Here is a 20,254-nt window from a genome sequence, read left to right on the forward strand (position 1 = left end):
TTATCAGACTAGAGTTCAGGTTGCAGTGTGTTGATAGGTTCAAAATTGTATTGTATAGTCCCTTCTCTTTTTAATATGCTATGTAGATATTTTTAAAGATAAGCTGGTTCAATTTGCAGGTTATACTAAACTAGGTGGAATGAAACAAAGTCTAGAATCCAATTAATCATTACAGATTAGTCTGGACAAAATTCAGTGTTGAGGAAATATTTTGGAAGATAAAGTTAAGGTCAGGTAATACAATTAATTTTAAATTTGGAATATGAAAAGAACTAGGAGGCATAATGAACTCTATACATACCCAAACAGTGTACAGAAAATAATTCAGAACATGGACTATAGAGTATCTAAAGTAGGGGTGGCCGCTGAGGAGCTGAGGACTCTGTATGATTAGACTGCAGCATTATATGATAGTATTATAAACATGATTCAGTGTTGATTTAAAACTGCTACAGAGCACAATGCTGTAACTGCCTCATCTTAAAATGAACTTGAATAAATGTCTACCAACAAGAAACAGTAAACTTTAGTAATCCCATCATCTGTTGTTCTTTTCCTACCATGTTCTGAACAACTGCATACATTTAAAAAAATGTGCTTCTTTCTGTTTCATTGTGATTTAGATCTGTTACACTTAGTAACAATATGCAGGTGTGTAACAGCGTCTTCAGAAATAATTCAGCTTGTAACTGAGCTCTATGATCAGCATCAATTTGAATAATTCTATTTTGCCTGGTCAGGATAAAATTAACTTTCCCAGACACCCGTCATCCCTTCCCACCTCAGCTTTACTCTTCCCAGTAACAGCACATATCTCCTTTTAAACCAACCACTCATCATCTGACCCAGCAACTTCATTACGCTCATTTATATACACATGTTATTGTTTGTCATTTGAAGCAGTTGAGATTCACACGCATGTGCTTGGCAATGCTGTCTTCCCACTCTGCCCAAAGCTCCACCACAGACACACTGCCACACCTTGAGCCCAGGCACCAGCCATCTCCAATACATACATCTAGGCAACCACACCAGCAGACAAAATATCACCACTCCTCAGCAGAAAATTGCCACACATCACTGCACATCTCCCCAATCCTGTGAAAAAGACAACAAATTGCATCTGCCTTTCCACCTAGGTTTTTTTTTTGTCTTATTAGAAAGGGTTTGGCAACACTGTACACCCCTTCTGGGCCCATACAGTTCCCAGAAAAGTGTCTAAATAAAAATAAATGGTGGACAAGTATCTTTTGGAAATTCAACATGGCTAAACACAACCCATAATGTGACAGATTTATACCTAGACAAAACATGTAATCCAAATTAGATGAGAAGAAAATGCTTTAGTTGCTATCTTAGAGGAGATATTTAAAGTTTGGCTCAATAATAAAATTTGGCTCTCACCCCCCAACAGCCCCAGCATGCTCCTACTGCCTGATGATAATCATAGTCCCTGCTTGGGCAAGACCACAACATTTCAGATGAGATAAAAAAGGGTGAAAAAGGGGTTGTGTGTGTATTTCGTGGTCTATGATTTAGAAGGCTAATAGGATATTAGGTTACTGTATGTAGTTGTGATGGGCAGTATGGCCCAAAATTATCATGGTTACCTAATAGATCACATATAATCAATTTGCATATATATTTCAGACTGAATTTAGTTTAGATGCTTCTGTTGGCCAGTTTCCATAGGTTAACAGTGGTTAGTTCTACTGTGATGTATATTTTCATAATGACTACCTTAATCAACCCAAATAATAATAATAATTTATTTTATATAGCACCTTTTTTATGTGCTTAAAGCACTTCAGAGTTTCAAAATAAACAGCAGAAAAAGACTAAATCTTCAAAGAGTTATTCTTCCCAACTCTTTGCTTCACCATTGAACATAAACATGCAAGCCTAAACTAGACTTTAATATTGCCTTTCAAAAGATGTTTATTATCAGGAAGAAAATTATATAAAGAGAAACCAAAGAAAATGCACATTTCCATTGAGTTTCTCAAACAAACCCCACAGTACTGCCTATTAAAGAAAATTTTCACACTTGCCACACTACTGAAACTGAGCAATCTTGAGAAACATACCTTTTTAATTTTCAAAATCCTTTCTACAGAAATTTTATGTTGTTGGACAATTTTTAAAAATGATATTGTATTAAAGAAACGTTTATGTATAAAACAAAACATTTTTCATTGCCTTGCTTTCTAACCTTGAAGATGTAGCATTGAAACATACATTGATCAAAGAATGTTAAAATAATGCTTATTGTTGCCTGCATATAACTTTAAATATAAATAGTTTTCTCCTTCTTTTACAAAAAAAACTCTGTAGTGTCCCTTTTCCCTTAGTGTCCTACACAAGTGCTTATTTTGCTCAATGGTTAATCCAGGGCTACTTTATTATCATTATCATTGATGTTTGAAGTGGAACAAATGACCTCTGTACTCTGTGTTATTGGCTTCTTCAATGTTTGTAGGGGTGGGGTGAATGGTCCCACTTCAAAGTCTGAAGATGCAATTAAATCTAAAAATAATTTCTGGATGGGGAAGGGGAGGAACATCACATCACAAATGTATTCAGTTCATAATAATTACTTATGATTACTTTAAAATTGCTTCAGTATTTTTGTCTGGCACCTCCTTACTCGCCAGTATGAGAAAACCTCCCTATATGATATACTGTGCAACTTATGTTGATGTCTAGTAATACAATACGCTTTTTGGGGTTCCCTTATTTTTTGGCCGTATAGGCCTGAAAAACCCTACTTTTAGGTCATTTTGGACAATATTTTATGCAGGAAATTACACCCTTATTACATTAAACCAATAGGTGTTTTCATCAAAAATGGTCATTAAACTTGAAGTTGTGAATGCCACATTAACCGACCCCTGGGGTTCACCCCCTAATGAGATACAATGGGTCAAAATTACTCCTTTTCACAAAACTTGAAAAGAAATGGGGATTGGTAATATAGACTAATATGATCTTTTTTTTGATCCTTTATTAGGGATCTTGCCTTTTGTGGACCTCTACTAGAGGGTGAGAAATGATTCATTTCTGTTATGATCGAGAATATTCCATCCATCCATCCATTGTCTCCCGCCTATCCGAGGTCGGGTCGCGGGGGCAGCAGCTTGAGCAGAGATGCCCAGACTTCCCTCTCCCCGGCCACTTCTTCTAGCTCTTCCGGGAGAATCCCAAGGCGTTCCCAGGCCAGTCGAGAGACATAGTCCCTCCAACGTGTCCTGGGTCTTCCCCGGGGCCTCCTCCCGGTTAGACGTGCCCGGAACACCTCACCAGGGAGGCGTCCAGGAGGCATCCTGATCAGATGCCCGAGCCACCTCATCTGACTCCTCTCGATGCGGAGGAGCAGCGGCTCTACTCTGAGCCCCTCCCGGATGACTGAGCTTCTCACCCTATCTTTAAGGGAAAGCCCAGACACCCTGCGGAGGAAACTCATTTCAGCCGCTTGTATTCGCGATCTCGTTCTTTCGGTCACTACCCATAGTTCATGACCATAGGTGAGGGTAGGAACATAGATCGACTGGTAAATTGAGAGCTTCGCCTTGCGGCTCAGCTCCTTTTTCACCACGACAGACCGATGCAGAGCCCGCATTACTGCGGATGCCGCACCGATCCGCCTGTCGATCTCACGCTTCATTCTTCCCTCACTCGTGAACAAGACCCTGAGACACTTGAACTCCTCCACTTGGGGCAGGATCTCGCTACCAACCCTGAGAGGGCACTCCACCGTTTTCCGGCTGAGGACCATGGTCTCGGATTTGGAGGTGCTGATTCTCATCCCAGCCGCTTCACACTCGGCTGCGAACCGATCCAGAGAGAGCTGAAGATCACGGCCTGATGAAGCAAACAGGACAACATCATCTGCAAAAAGCAGTGACCCAATCCTGAGCCCACCAAACCGGATCCCCTCAACGCCCTGGCTGCGCCTAGAAATTCTGTCCATAAAAGTTATGAACAGAATTGGTGACAAAGGGCAGCCCTGGCGGAGTCCAACTCTCACTGGAAACGGATTCGACTTACTGCCGGCAATGCGGACCAGACTTTGGCACTGATCGTACAGGGACCGAACAGCCCTTATCAGGGGGGCCGGTACCCCATACTCTCGGAGTACCCCCCACAGGATTCCCCGAGGGACACGGTCGAATGCCTTTTCCAAGTCCACAAAACACATGTAGACTGGTTGGGCAAACTCCCATGCACCCTCCAGGACCCTGCTAAGGGTATAGAGCTGGTCCACTGTTCCGCGACCAGGACGAAAACCACACTGTTCCTCCTGAATCCGAGGCTCGACTATCTGACGGACCCTCCTCTCCAGGACCCCTGAATAGACTTTTCCAGGGAGGCTGAAGAGTGTGATCCCTCTGTAGTTGGAACACACCCTCTGATCCCCCTTCTTAAAGAGGGGGACTACCACCCCGGTCTGCCAATCCAGAGGCACTGTCCCTGATTTCCATGCGATGTTGCAGAGGCGTGTCAACCAAGACAGTCCTACAACATCCAGAGCCTTGAGGAACTCCGGGCGTATCTCATCCACCCCCGGGGCCCTGCCACCAAGGAGTTTTTTGACCACCTCGGTGACCTCAGTCCCAGAGATGGGGGAGCCCACCTCTGAGTCCCCAGGCTCTGCTTCCTCATTGGAAGGCATGTTAATGGGATTGAGGAGGTCTTCGAAGTACTCCCCCCACCGACCCACAACGTCCCAAGTCGAGATCAGCAGCGCACCATCCCCACCATATACAGTGTTGACACTGCACTGCTTCCCCTTCCTGAGACGCTGGATGGTGGACCAGAATCTCCTCGAAGCCGTCCGAAAGTCGTTCTCCATGGCCTCCCCAAACTCCTCCCACGCCCGAGTTTTTGCCTCAGCAACCACCAAAGCCGCATTCCGCTTGGCCTGCCGGTACCTATCAGCTGCCTCCAGGGTCCCACAGGAAAAAAGGGTCCTGTAGGACTCCTTCTTCAGCTTGACGGCATCCTTCACCGCCAGTGTCCACCAACGGGTTCGGGGATTGCCGCCACGACAGGCACCGACCACCTTACGGCTACAGCTCCGGTCAGCTGCCTCAACAATAGAGGCACGGAACATGGCCCATTCGGACTCAATGTCCCCCACCTCCCTCGGGATGTGGTCGAAGTTCTGCCGGAGGTGGGAGTTGAAGCTACTTCTGACAGGGGGCTCTGCCAGACGTTCCCAGCAGACCCTCACAACACGTTTGGGCCTACCACGCCTGACCGGCATCCTCCCCCACCATCGAAGCCAACTCACCACCAGGTGGTGATCAGTTGACAGCTCCGCCCCTCTCTTCACCCGAGTGTCCAAGACATGTGGCCGCAAGTCCGACGACACGACCACAAAGTCGATCGTCGAACTGAGGCCTAGGGTGTCCTGGTGCCAAGTGCACATATGAACACCCCTATGCTTGAACATAGTGTTCGTTATGGACAATCCGTGACGAGCACAGAAGTCCAATAACAAAACACCGCTCGGGTTCGGATCGGGGGGGCCATTCCTCCCAATCACGCCCTTCCAGGTCTCACTGTCATTGCCCACGTGAGCATTGAAGTCTCCCAGCAGAACGAGGGAGTCCCCAGAAGGTATGCCCTCTAGCACCCCATCCAGGGACTCCAAAAAGGGTGGGTACTCCGAACTGCTGTTCGGTGCATACGCACAAACAACAGTTAGGACCCGTCCCCCCACCCGAAGGCGAAGGGAGGCTACCCTCTCGTCCACAGGGGTAAACCCCAATGTACAGGCTCCAAGTCAGGGGGCAATAAGTATACCCACACCCCGCTCGGCGCCTCTCACCGGGGGCAACTCCAGAGTGGCAGAGAGTCCAGCCCCTCTCAAGGAGATTGGTTCCAGAGTCCAAGCTGTGCGTCGAGGTGAGTCCGACTATATCTAGCCGGAACCTCTCAACTTCGCGCACTAGCTCAGGCTCCTTCCCCTTCAGAGAGATGACATTCCACGTCCCAAGAGCCAGCTTCTGTAGCCGAGGATCGGACCGCCAAGGTCCCCGCCTTCGGCCACCACCCAACTGATCGAGAATATTTAGATTTTTAAATTTTAGAACAAATTCTAATGTTCCACATATTTGATGCAACTATTCTTGTTTATTATGTACTTCTACCTCATGAAGTAAATCACTACATTTCTTATGAGCACCCTGAATTAGAGAGGCTTATGCAAATTAAGACTTTTTCCTGATGTAAGCACTATTTCCGGACAACATTGTAATAATTGTCTTTTTTTTTTTTTGTGGTACTTTATTTTCCTGATTTATGGCATCTCTATTTATAGTTGCTTAGTTTGTTTAACGTTTGTTAGATGAATATGTTAGCATTCATCACAAAGGGCGTTAAATATAGTGTAATAACCCGCACACAACTTTGAACTGGCCCATTCAAAAATTTGATAAGCTTTGAGAAGAAAAAATTGTAACATTATTAAGTGTTATCACATCATTCGGCATACAAAATATAACAATGTAAAATACAAATGTTAACATTAATAAAACAAAAGTTGTCAAAGCCCTCCTACTACCTTACTCTGCTGCCCATGATTAATATTATAGCATGCATTTTCTGTATTACAAGTGTGTTTACGTAAAATTCAAGTGCTGAAACAGACACATTATCTGTTTTAGGACATGTAAGCTATTCGCTACTTAAAGGCGTGATCATTCAAATTTAGTTATAGCAAGTTGAAGCCTGTGTGGAATAAGTACCCTCTAAGCATTTTTTCCCTAACAAGCTGTTCATTTTGTTTGTGGTAGAGATGTGACACAGTGTTGACTGCCATCTTAATCTTCTTTTTCCATCTCTTTAATTCTGTTGGTATATGCTGCATTGTGTCAGAGGTAACTGATTATCCACTACCCACCATGCACCATCACTTTTGCGACAAGTAATAGAGGTGACTTCTGATTTGGTAAACCACTGTAAAAATGGAGTATGAAAATGTCTAACATTTGTCAAATTTCTACTGGTGGTCTCATGCACCACAATTATATAGCCCATGTGTAGTGTACAAGTCCAGGGAACTTTATGCGTAAGCTTCTGTATACAGTGGATTCAGAAAGTATTCAGACCCCTTCACATTTTTCACATATTGCTGTGTTATTTTTATTGCTTCGTTATTTTTTCACACCGTCAAGTAACATTCACTAATGCTGAATTATAAATCCAAAATAAAATTTTAGGAATGTTTGCAAACTTATTAAAAATTAAAAACTGAAATATCACATTTACCATTTTCTCAGTACATAGTTGAAGCACCTTTGGAAATGAATCCAGCCAGGAGTCTTCTTGGGTGTGGTGCAACAAGCTTCACACATCTGGGTTTGAGGATTTTCTGCCATTCTCTGCAGACCTTCTCAAGCTCTATCAAGTTGGATGGAGTCCATCAGTGGAAAGCTATTTTCAGTTCTCTCCAGAGATGTTTGAGTAAGGGCTCTGACTGGGCAACTCAAGGAGATTCCCAGACTTATCCCTAAGCCACTGCAGTGTTGTCTTTGATGTTTACTTTGAGTTATTGTTGAACTGTGAACTTTCAGCCCAGCTTGAGGTCCAGATTGCTCTGGAGCAGGTTTTCATTAATGAAATTCTGTACTTTGCACCATTCAACTTTCAGTCAACAATGTCTAGTCTCCCTGCTTCTGAAAAACAGACCCACAACATGATGCTGACAAAACAATGCTTAACTGTTTGATTGGTATTGCACAGAAGGTGAGCAATGCCTGGTTTCCTCCAGACATCATGATAATCTTGGTTTGATCAGACCGGAAAATCTTGTTTCTCACTGTCTTAGAGCCCTTTTTGCAAACTCCAAGCAGTCTTCTTTTACTCAGGAGAGGCTTCTGTCTGGTCACTCTGTCAGAAAACCCAGATTGGTGGTGTGTTGAAAGTTTTTCCCATCTCCACACTGGCTCTGTGAAGCTCAGCCAGATTGACTATAGGGTTCGTGTTCACCTCTCGTACATTGGTCCTTCTACCCTGATTGCTCAGTTTAGATGCGTGGCCAGTTCTAGTAATATTCTTAGTTGTTCCAAATGTCTTCCATTTAAGAATCTTGAAGGGAACTGTGCTCTTAGGAACTTTTAGTGCTGCAGGAATTTTTTGTAGCCTTCCCCAGATCTGTGCCATAACACAATTCTGTCTCTAAGCTCTGTAGTCAAAGTTCTTTAAACTTGTGGCTTGATTTTTTTCTCATATAAATATTGCCAACTGTGGTACCTTTCCTAATCATATTCAGTCAGTTGAATTGACCACAGGTGGACTCCAAACAAGGTGTAGAAACATCTCAGTGATGAACGATAAAATGGGATGTACCTGAGCCATATTTCAAATGTCATAGCAAAGGGTCTGAATACTTGTGTCAATGTGATATTTCAGTTTTTTATTTTTAGTAACTTTGCAAACATTTTTAAAATCATGCTTTTTCTTTGTCATTCTCAGGTAATAAGTGTTGCTTGATGTGGGGGTGAACAAATTTAAATGATTTTAGCACAAGACTCCAACATAAGAAAATGTGTAAAAAGTGAAGAGGTCTGAATACTTTTTTTGTATCAACTTTATAACACACTAGGGAAGCCTCATCTGGAGTGCTGTGGGATCTCGGTATAAATATGTCTTTTTTCCCAGTATTTAGGAAAATTGAATGATGGGATTATTTGTATACCTAACTATGCTGCAAACTTTATTTAATCTTTATAGGATATAATAATTTGCATCAGTGACAAAAGCTGAACTGTCTTGTTTTTCTTGGTTTAACCTTGGTCATTAGATAAGTTTAACTTTTGCTGTTGCAATGTGTGAAGGAGGAATATTTTCTGTACTCTATGAAATTAATTGCCAACTTTTTTGTATCTGAGAAATCTTTGAAAGACCTTGGTACTTGGATCTCCCTGTACATATGAATTTGAAGAAAGAACTGACCTTCTGTGTTCAGCCTTGGATTAGTTCTTTTTTGTCCTTAGTACTGCATGCAGTTTTGGCTTCTATATCATAAAAAGAAACACCACGGTTAGAGAAAATCCAAAGAAGAACTGCCAGGCTGATTCTAGGATTGTGAGGTATGAGCTATGAGATTAAAAATGGAGTTAAATCCTTTTGTTTATCCTTTCTCTCTCGCGTCTCTCTCTCTTGCATCTCTCACCTTTCTCTCACGCGTGTGCGTCTCTCTCGCGCGCATACGCGTCTCTCTCTCTCTCTCTCTCTCTCTCTCTCACTCGCTCTCTCGCTGCACAGGGAGGGACTGAACACGTGCGGAAATCATCGGCGCGCACAAACCGAAAGGGAAACTGGCTTGTTCGTATACCGAGTGTGTGGTCGTGAACAGATGCAAAAGTTTGGCAAACTTTTTGGTTGTAACCCGATTTGTATGTGTTCAGAGACATTCGTGAACCGAGGTTCCACTGGTATATAGATTTGTTTTGGTTTAGGTTTTATGTTCAGTAGGAGACTGCAAAGAATTGGGACAACAGCCGGTTATCCACATTTAGCTAAAAGTTAACAATTCTGAGTTTTTGAAATGGACATTCCAGTAGTGTGATAAGGGTGACTGTTGCATCATATTACTGCTTCCTGTGTTGTCTTGATTTTATAATGGAAGAAGCAGAAATGAATGAGCAATGGGTGGTGGTAAGATTTTTCTTCCAATATGTTGCTGCTGGCAAAAAAAAACCAGTAGTAAGTCACTGTTCAACCTCAAAATTATTTCCCACAGGTCAGGAAAGTATTGTATTGGGCAATTTCTGCTTCACTGGCTGAAATACCAGGGACATTTTATTAAAAATTAGTGAAGTTTTCAAAAATGTACAAAATAACATTTTACATTATCAGAATAGAGATGTTGACTATTTAGTATAGTCTCATCCATAGCAGATAAAAAATGCAGTTTTTTTTCCTCCTTTTAATACAAAAAAATGTAAAAACTTAAGTAAGAAAACGTGTTTATTGTAAATCAGTGGTAGTTAAGTCTTTCAGCCCGAGGATGAATTTCCTAAAGTCAAATATAGTGGACCGCAAATGGTCAACCGTGACTTGTTAGCTTAATTCTTTTTTTTTTTTTATTGTTACATTTATTTTACTAAATGTATTTATTTGAACAATACTAAAATTCAATTACATTTTTGCTTGATTTGCATTGCAAAGCCGCTGATTTCAACCAACCATTGAGATGGTATGATATCAACCATCCTGACAGGACTGATACAGCAGAAGTGGCAAACAAGCACACTAAATCAAAGGGTTATAATGGCCAGGACGTTATCAAAATTTAATTTTAAAACAAGACCTGCATGATGACTGATAAAAGTTACACTGGAGAGGGACTGAGTTTGAAGAAATATTGAGCAATAGGAATAGGGGGCAAAGACAACAAGTATACAGTAATTACTTCAGTAGAAATAATTGGCTTTGAACTAAAACAAACTGAATTGGAACAAAAACCTTCACCCACTGCAGGTCTCTGGTACTGAATTTGAGGGTTCCTGCTGTGTAATATGGTTCAGCATGTGGCTGTTCACTGCTGTGTTACTTGTAGTATATGAGTTGACATGTATGTTTTATACCAGTAAAACAGAACACGACAGCTTACTAAAAGAAGTATGATAGAAGTGCAGTGGTATCTGGAGTAAACACAGGCGCATATGCTTAAAGAGCAATGAAGGGAGCATACATGCTGTTTTTCTTTTGTTCATTATAAAAAGAATCTCACTGTTTCTTATTTATTGATACTGTTGGCTTGATAATCTTGTCCATATGCTCATGATAAAGGTAATGAAAAATGACAGTTATGTACTGTCCTCAAGAAAGCCAGATGCTGTGCATGGTGGTGGTGCTACGGTGAGAAGCTTTTGGCAAGTTTTGCAATATATTCAAGGTATTTTGTCACCCTGCATTTTTAAATCTGGCCAATGCTTCATTGGTTTGTAGATTGTATGACTGGCTAATCACTATTAAAAGAGACAAAGAACTGATGCATTTTATGAATGAAAGCATTTATGTAACAAGCATGTTAAGGCAGATGTGTTTGTGTGTGTGTATATACTATACCTACTATATTATCCAGTCTAAAATTCTTATTTACTGTTTTTTTTTTTTTTTTTTTTTTAACTGATTTTGCCAGCACATAAAGGTCCTTCATCATTCCGAAGCCCCAGCAACATATCGGTTTGTAAAGACAAGTATTCTGAGAAGACTTTACCATGCCGTTCTCTTTCAGAACCTAAAGGTGGCAGTTCAGCCAGTTCTTCAGCTGTTAAAAGGAAAAGGGAGTTTGAAAGTGACCGTACAGAATTTAAAAAAACTTGCTTTGTCAAAGGTGGCATTAAATTAGAGGAACATGATGCACAGTGGAAAAATGGAGGCTCTAAAAATATTAAATATCAGCTTTCAAACTGTAAAGAAGATGCTGCTGTTGCCAATTCTGAGTCTGCACTGTCTGGAACAAGTCCACATTTACATCTAAAGTCTTCTGTGGACCAAGTGAACAAGAATACTTTGTGTTGTACTACTAAGCATACAGCTCGACGACTATTTCATGAAACAAAAATCCAGAAAACGCATGTACATCCTGGTGATTATGTAAAATCAAATAGTAAAACCAAATGCTTGGCTGCAGCACCTAGAAAAGTTTCTTCTAATTCTTCTTTAGAAGAAAATTATTCTAAAAATAACTGTGTAAATACTGAAGATAGTCTTCTGGCATTTGATTTCAGTTCTCAGCTATCCCTTTCTACCCGTGAGCCTGATCAGGAAATGTCCAATGAAAATCTAAAAAACAAGGAACTTCCTCCATCCTTAGTTACATCAGAGGGGACTGATATGCTTGGCAGTGACAGAGTGTTGTCTCCATTAAACTGTTCTCTTTCACCAAAGAAGCCCACAAAAGGATATGTTGGTTCACCTGTTACTTCATCTAAGGTGATTGAAAATAGAATTGGTGTTCTTACAAAATGTGCACTGAATACGTCTACAGATTCTTTGGCTGAGTTTTCTGGCAATCTAAGTGTTGATAGCGCCAGTGAAGATGACGAGCCTTTTTTATCAATGAATGCGTTTATGCCTTTAAATTCAGAACCTCCTAGTACACCTGATTCAAGTGCCTATTCAGTGCCTACTACACCTTTATCATCAGGAAATGTAAGTAGGCAAAAACACTTTGAACACTTTGCTTAGTAGTTGGGGAACTGTTGCTTGTATCATAATATGCAGGTTTATTAGATCATCTAATGTAAAACATTTTATGAATTTAGTCTGTGGATGTAAATTTAAAAAAATTTACAGTAAAAATTTGGCATATTAAGGACAGTAAGTAGAGCTGCACATGTGCAAAGTCTGGAATTTCTGCTTTTTTGTGTTTTATTTTGTCATTTGTCAGAATAGTACATTTGACAACATTGTTTTCATTAACTTTTCTATCATGCTCATCATGAGATGATAAACAGCTAAAGACCAGGGGCCTCATGCATAACGCCGTGCGTAGAATTCGCACTATAACATGACGTAAGCACAAAAGCGGAAATGTGCTTACACACAAAAAAATCCAGATGCATAAATCTGTGCGAACGCCAGCTTCCACGTTCTTCCAGTACATAAATCCTGGTCAGCGTGAAAATTAACGGACATGCACACGCCTGCTGCCCCACCCCAACTCCTCCCAGAATTTCTCCTCTTTGAATATGTAAATCAATATAAATAGCCCTTAAGCTCAGTGTTCTGTGAAAAGGCAATGGCAAAAGCACGAGGGAAAATAGAATTTCATCGAATACCAAGTGGAGGCAAAGAAAAACATACTATTTGTTGTTTTAAACAGTGGTATAAACAACAAAAGGAAGTTGATCGAGTGACATAGCGTGTTGGAGAAACTCGAAAGCTCAAGTTCACAAAGTCGCACAGTGCCCGAAATAAAAGGAAGTTGTCACATATCAAAGTCGCCGTGAAAAGTTGAGTTGTAGCCCGCCGTCTGAGTGTCATGTGAAAGCTTATTAGGGGACAGAGAAAAAAAAAAAGGCACACAGTGGGGGGAAAAAAGCACGAAATGTCAATTTTAATCTCGAAATTTCCACTTTAATCACGTAGTTTATTTTGTCATTAAAGTAGAACATCATAAACTTAATCTTAAAATTGTTTAATTTACTAGTTTCTCAAATCCCATCATAACTAAAGTAGCATGTTAAATGCATTGTTTTGTATTTGATCTTCTATGTGCTCTGTGTGTGAATCACTACATGCTTCCTGGCTTTCTCTTCCTCCGACAGGACACAGAATCCATTACATTCATAACATTACAGCTCTCTGAATAATTAAAATACTGAGATGTATACGTGATATAATTTTCATGATGATAGGAGTTAAAGCATGTTATTAAACATGGGAACATGGTGACGCAGTGATTGTTCATGTCTCACGCAAGATGCTTGCTGCACCATGCGCGACCTTTGATGAAATACTTTATTGCAGCAGTACTGTCTCTTTCAAACGTACTAATCCCCAATTCCTGTCCTTGCTTTTCTTTCTCCAAATATCCAATTGCCATACAATCAGTTCTGTAATAGACGTTAAGCCATCTGTAAGCTTAGAACGCCGATTCTTCAAAACTTTTAAGGAACATTGAAATATCTTTGTAGTACATGTTTAATTATTTTATCCATCTATCCTTCCAGTGTCGTGTCAGTACCAGCAGCGCGAGGCAGGAACAATCCGTGAACGGAGCGCAAACGGCTCGCTAGCGCTGCGGCACCGTGTCCTCACGTTTAATTATTAACAATATGGATTATTTAAATTAAGTTAGTTTTATCTGTATAATATAATAAACATATTTTGCTGCATTTTATCTTAAAAATGATATCATCATCATATGTAAATACGCACTTCATAAAGTGGCTCAGGTTGTGCAATATTATAACTGTATCACAAGTTTACAGTGAGGTAATTGTACTTATAAGTACAAACAGTTCTACAAGGAGAACTTGATGGACTGATTGAGTGCGTTTAGAGTTCTTGGGATGAAACTGTTTCTGAACCGTGAGTCCGTACAGAAAAGGCTCTGAAGCGTTTGCCGTATGAGAGCAGTTCAGCATGGCTGAGGCAGTGTGTGCTTGATGCTGTATACCGATAATTCTCTTTCCGATCAGCTGCTGTACAGCTGTGATTCACACTCAGATACAGTGATATAAATACTCCCAAGTGGTGCAGTGAGAGTAATATGGAAAAAGATGATCCGATGTGGCAGCCCCTAACGGGAGCAGCTGAAAGAAGAAGAAGTAGGTCCAGTGAGAGTAACAATGCTAAAGCAGTTATGGTATTTGGAATAGTCTGACCATTCTGTGGACCATTATATTGTTACAGGTTAATTACAATCAGATGCCATAAACTAATAAAGAATATGCGGTTATTTTCAGTGTATTTATAAAGCAGCGTCAGGGATGTGGATCTGAAAAAGAAAGGGTAACCACACAGGAACAGTAGCACTGCTTTGACGCTGGGTGCCGCCAGTCTGCAAAACCAAGCGGAGAACTTGTGTATGACAGGTTATGAGCTACTGTGGAAATTTAGGTTTTATACATCGCTATTTGAACGTGGAAACGTTCTTACACAAAATATTTGAGCGTACGCACCGTTTATACATGAGGCCCCAGGTTCCTCCATGCCCAATTCAGCCCAGCCTTTTTAATTAATTCCATGGACTGTAATTTATGGCTGTATTAAAATTATTCCTACCGGTATAAGAACCATAGTATGTTAACGTTGTATCAAGGAGCACTGTGTCTTTATAGTATTTTTAGTTTCAAAACCCACACCCCAAGGGTATAGGTTGTGCTAATCAGCTTGTCCAAAACTGAAATATATAAAAATATTTGTGGTTTGTAAAATGTGAAATGTTTGCCACTGAGCATACTGTAAGAGAAGTTAATTTTCTTGCTTAGTTTACAGCTCTCACCACCAAAACAAATTATAAGAACAGCCTTGCACGTATGCTAAAGGAAAAAGAGGAGAACCAAAGGTTGTATTATTAAATTTCTTACTTCTCTTTCTTTTATGTGCAGTAATGTGCAAAACAATTTATTGTAACAGCTGTCATATTAACCTTTTTTCTTTCTTTTCCAAAATTTTAAGAGTTTTATTCCTGTTTTAAGCATGTAGTATTAATGATAATTAATACAACACAGGGTTAACCTAAAGTTTTCCTTGTAAAGCTAAGTCCTGAGTATAAACTTCTAAGTCACTTTTTCATTGTTGCCTGGAATTTTATAACCAACAATTTTCATTGTATGTTATTTTTTGCTTAATTAATATTGTGCCAGTTGTACAGTATTAGTTATTAAACAACCCATTTTAATTTATAGGGCAAATGAAATCCAGGTGAAATTACAGAATGACATTGAGGAAGGAAGACGTGTTTTACGGCAGATGGAATGCGAGGATGAAGAGAGCACTGCTGAAGAGAATTCTATATCTGAGGAACATAGGTATTCTGATTGTTTGTGGAATTTGTTATATATTTTTTTTCAACAGTACAATAATTATTTATTGCAATTAAAAGCAGTGTGAATGAGACACCATAGATTCTTGTCCTGCACTCAACAACAAACATACTAATTTCTATACTTTATTTATTCCTTTATTTAAATTAAACACTAGTTAGATTTTTTAGACCATTTTATATATCTATGGCCCTACCTTCTGTGAAAATACTTATCTAATATGTGGTCTTGTCAACATAAAAAAGGCAAGTGGTCTTTTTGTGCTATGTGGTGCTAAATGCATGTAGGTTGAGGAACTTTCTGTGCACAATGGCTAGAAGTAGAACTTTTTTTTATTATCTTGTTGACATTTTATAATCGTATTTAATTTTTATACAGTAATCCCTCACCTATCGCAGGGGTTACGTTCCAGAGCCCCCCGCGATAGGTGAAAATCCGCGAAGTAGCGACCTATATTTATTTTATTATTTATACATATTTTAAGGCTTTATAAACCCTTCCCACACTCTTATAAACCTTTCTCACTCTCTTGTTAACCTTTCCCACGCTTTTATAAACACTTCCTATGCTCTTAAACACTTTCCACATTCTTAAACACCTCAGACCAACACTGCACGCAGCGATCAGACGTTAATGTGTCTGCACTCACTTTGTGAAGGGGGGCAGCTGAACTCACGCTGAGCAGAAATGGACTTTGTGCTGCTTCTGCCAAAATGCCTGCTTGTCGCTCTGCGCGAGGAGTGTGTGTGTGTGTGTGTGTGTGTGTGTGTGTGTGTGGGTGTGTGAGAGCTGAATGCACCTTCGCTCAAACCCCCCCTCCCCCGAAGCGCAGTACGCTCCTGCCACTTCGCATTGTCAAGGGGGTGGGGAGCTGAATGAACGCTAAGGAGAAGTGGACTTTGTGCTGGCTTTGTGCTGCTTGTCGCTCTGCGTGTCAATAATTTAAAAGCCTGTACATCACCAATTTTCCTGTCTCACTATCTTGTCTTGGCGTGAAGTTAAAATGTTTTATAATAGTGAGATGTTACTCATATCCTTAGCCCGACATCCACATATCATATGTGTTAACAAAGTGTGTTTTATAAGTTTACATGTGTTTAAAGCATGTGGGATGGGTATTTTAAGGCTTAAACTATAAAAATGTTTATTTATATGGTCTTTCTATATCGCGGATTTTCTCCTGTTGCTGATGGGTCTGGAACATAACTTCCGCGATAGGCGGGCAATCACTTGTATTTAAAAACCCGCGAAGTCGTGAATCTGCGAAAAGTGAACCGCGAAGTAGCGAGGGATTACTGTACTATCCAAAAGTTGATATTGTGTAATAGCATTTGTAATCAAAAGAGGAATAATTAAAATACTTAACTGGTTTTAAAGTAAAGAAAGAGCAGGCTTATGGCTTGGTGCTGCAAAAAAGTAATACTTTTTACTGTAAGTAATGTAAGAGGTACAAGAAATGCTTCCTTAGTTCCTATTAGATTAGTTTGCATTCTCAAACAATTGAAACTCTGCTACCACATGAAATTAAATGGTCCTCAAGTGGTCCTGTCAAGATTCAGACAGGAGATTAATGTCAACAAGCCCTTACTGTTGAAAGGGGAATGGATCAAAGGCAGAAGGCTGTCTCTGTATTTTGAAATGATGTGTTAAAATAGGATGGAAAAATTCTACACCACCAGGTATTGCATTATAACCATAGTTATAACTGAGTCTTTTAAGGAAGTGCTTTCTAGAAAGCAGTGATTCATAAATATCCTATGTCTTATTTTACTTTATATTTTTGAGACTAAATGTGGATAAAGGAAAGCAATGTGGTTAATTTTGTTTTATTAAATGCATGTATGTTAACCTCTCATTATGAAGCTATCTGGAGTAAAAGTCTTTGTTTAGTTAGATAACCTGATTATTTTAAAATATATTGATAGCATTCCATTAATATAATATAAATATTCTGGGGTAATTGTTTCTGGAACCTGTTTAAAATTGTGCTTTTAGCTATTGCAGTAATCTAATTTTATTATATGAAATGTAAAGATTAAATTACTTCAAAGTTCTGCTGTATATTCAGACCCATAATATACTCCAGATTTTGATTCATATATTATAACTGAATTTTTATGGCTAATGAATCAGTATATTGTTACTTAATTTTAAGTAATTAAATAAGGTAAACTCTGTTTTCAAAAGTAATAATTAAAATAAGTACTTTTTTTTTCCAGAATTTTTTTGCAGCGTTTTTCTGTTACACCTGAAGGCATTCCAGATCTACATCCAGGAACTGAAATTTTTGATTCATCCAAATTTGGCAAGTTATTTAGACAGCATACTCTGGACCTGAGGAACTGCAATACACAACCTAAAAATGCTTGTGAGAGAATACTTTGGAGGCAAGTTAATGCCAGTTAGAAAGTCTTTGCCAGATTACATCCCAATTTGATAACTGGAGCTCACTCTAAAAACATTATATTGTTGTATGTTTCTTTTGATATATATAGTAGGTTGCTTTCTTCTTTAAAACCTGTATCAGTGATATAACCCATTGGAATATTGTGTGTTAGAATTAGATTCTTGTTACATAACTATAACAGCCAACTGTACCCTTACTAAAGTGGTTTTGGTCATATTTTTAGAATATGCTTCAGCATTTATTCATGTTTTTTAGTGTTTTGTATTCCATAACTCTTTAATATTGTCTTAGTACTGGAGTAAAGCAAATGGCTAGCTATCATCATGGGAAAATAACTAGCTATAGAAAACCAAAACAGCTTGAATTTATGACTCAGTAAATCTCTTTTTATACCTTTATTTTCTACGTATGAAACATTTTTTCAATTGTAAAATTAAGGCATAAAATTAAAGTACAATCTCTTTTAGTACTTGTGGCCCTTATTTATTTATGTGTTTGTTTATTTTCAGGTCGGATATTCAAAATCAGATTTTTTTAACATGTCATGGATTACTTAAAAAAGCAGATCAATCTGAGCCTTGCCAGTCAGCAATTTACAGGTGGATGTTTCAGGTAATAATGACCCCAGTAGTAAAGAATGAGGCATCAGAATTTATTTTAGATAAGCAAAATATTATTTAGTGGCATGTATTTTATAGTTTCCGTCACAATGCACATAAACCTCTTGCTTAATTTGTAGCTAGTGTACAATTTGTATTTTCTGTTTGTGTTTACTTGACTTTTTCCTTAGGGACTCTACTTTTGTCTTTGTGTATAAACATACAGTGTTAGGGTGATTTGGTTCATGGTTTTTACAATCATGCACTTTCTCTGGTGTTCACTGGGACAGCTATCTCTGAAACTGACAAAGTAAAAGGGAAAAAATAGAACAGTGGCTGGATCATGTTACATACTGAAAATTCAGAAGATGTAATGTAAAAATTAGAAGAGCTCACCAGTCCTATTCCTATATGTAATTTCTCTCAGATAACAGCAAGCTAAGTTTTGAAGGTTCCCTATGTATTACTGTCAACTACACTTCTTGGTAACTTATTCTATGCATCTGTGGTTCTGTGTGTTAAGACAAACCTCCAAACATTTTTGTGAAACAATATTGACCCTATGAACCTATGTAATTTACAATTAACAAGTTTCCATTTGTGTCCCCTTGTTTTTGTTGAAGAACTCATTTTTAAAGTAACAATTAAGGGTAGTGATACTTTAGTGTTTCTGTTATGTTTTAAAAGGATCAATAAACTAACTATCTATCTATCAATCAATCAATCAAACAGTGCAGAATACTTACTTGGTAAAATTACGTAAGAAATGTTGCAAATAACTATCCAATTAAATTCTTTAAGTTGGCTAATGGCTTCTTGCCCCAACATTTAATCCAAAAACATCTAAAATTTGTCAAAGATTCTGCTTCAGATATGAAAGCTGGTAGATTGTTACATATTCCCACAAAGTTTATGTAATGTTACTCTATTTGGGATATACTTATTTAATTAGGTGTAGAGTAATAAGTTACATTTTGCTGCTAAATAGCTTAGGGTCATGGACTGTCACATTATCTCCTTCTTTTGTTCCTTCCTTATTTTATCCACAGTATTTTTACAGTTAGTTTTAACATGGCTGTTCATGATTACAATTCTGAATTTCGTTTCAGTTATTCAATTCTGCTCATTTATTCTCTCAATTCCCGTATAAAATACTTTAAAATATATTCATCCATCGTCCTTTTTTCACAATTAAGAGCTTGTAATGTTTGTTTGTTTGTTTGATATAAGAATCGTGTTCTTTACAGAAATAATTAGAAATAGTAAAAACACAAAAACTGGAAAATTATCATGTTAAGTTTTCATCCCCCTCTGCCAGTACACTGAACATCCCTGGCAGTTACATCAAACAGTTGTAATTTTGGGTGTATGGTGACTCTAGGTGTTTCAGGGTAGTTGGGAAAATAATAAACAGCTGTGGTTTTGTCATAGATTTTCAATGAGATTGAGATCAGGACTTCAACTGGCTTAGTGAAGGTCATTGTTTTTCTTCATTTTAAGTCCTTTCACAAACATAAGAAGGTTCAAAAACTAGAAGACCATCCAGTCTATCAAGCTTATTTGATTAAGTTATTTGAAGATAAAAAAGAGCTTACTGGACTATGATTATTGGCATCCATTTTGTCTCCTTACTTGTTGACTACATTCACATCGGTAGTTTTCTAGTCATTGTGTATTTCTTACATCTGAAATAATCATGCTTAGTAAAGTAACAACATATTTCTTTTCAACAC

General features: G+C 38.9%; 1 protein-coding gene across 1 annotated transcript in view; it reads left to right on the forward strand.

Moving 5' to 3' along the window:
- The window catches only part of slf2 (SMC5-SMC6 complex localization factor 2), a 67,582-nt gene that overhangs the window by 16,566 nt on the left and 30,762 nt on the right, over window positions 1-20,254 (forward strand). Inside the window, exons 5-9 of the mRNA XM_028795744.2 lie at window positions 11,156-12,171; window positions 14,958-15,034; window positions 15,378-15,500; window positions 17,735-17,902; window positions 18,432-18,534. Of these exons, the coding sequence (XP_028651577.1) occupies window positions 11,156-12,171; window positions 14,958-15,034; window positions 15,378-15,500; window positions 17,735-17,902; window positions 18,432-18,534 (1,487 nt within the window). The remainder of the gene's footprint in view (window positions 1-11,155; window positions 12,172-14,957; window positions 15,035-15,377; window positions 15,501-17,734; window positions 17,903-18,431; window positions 18,535-20,254) is intronic.

The sequence above is a fragment of the Erpetoichthys calabaricus genome, chromosome 2, assembly GCF_900747795.2.
Source record: "Erpetoichthys calabaricus chromosome 2, fErpCal1.3, whole genome shotgun sequence".
Lineage (NCBI taxonomy): Eukaryota > Metazoa > Chordata > Cladistia > Polypteriformes > Polypteridae > Erpetoichthys > Erpetoichthys calabaricus.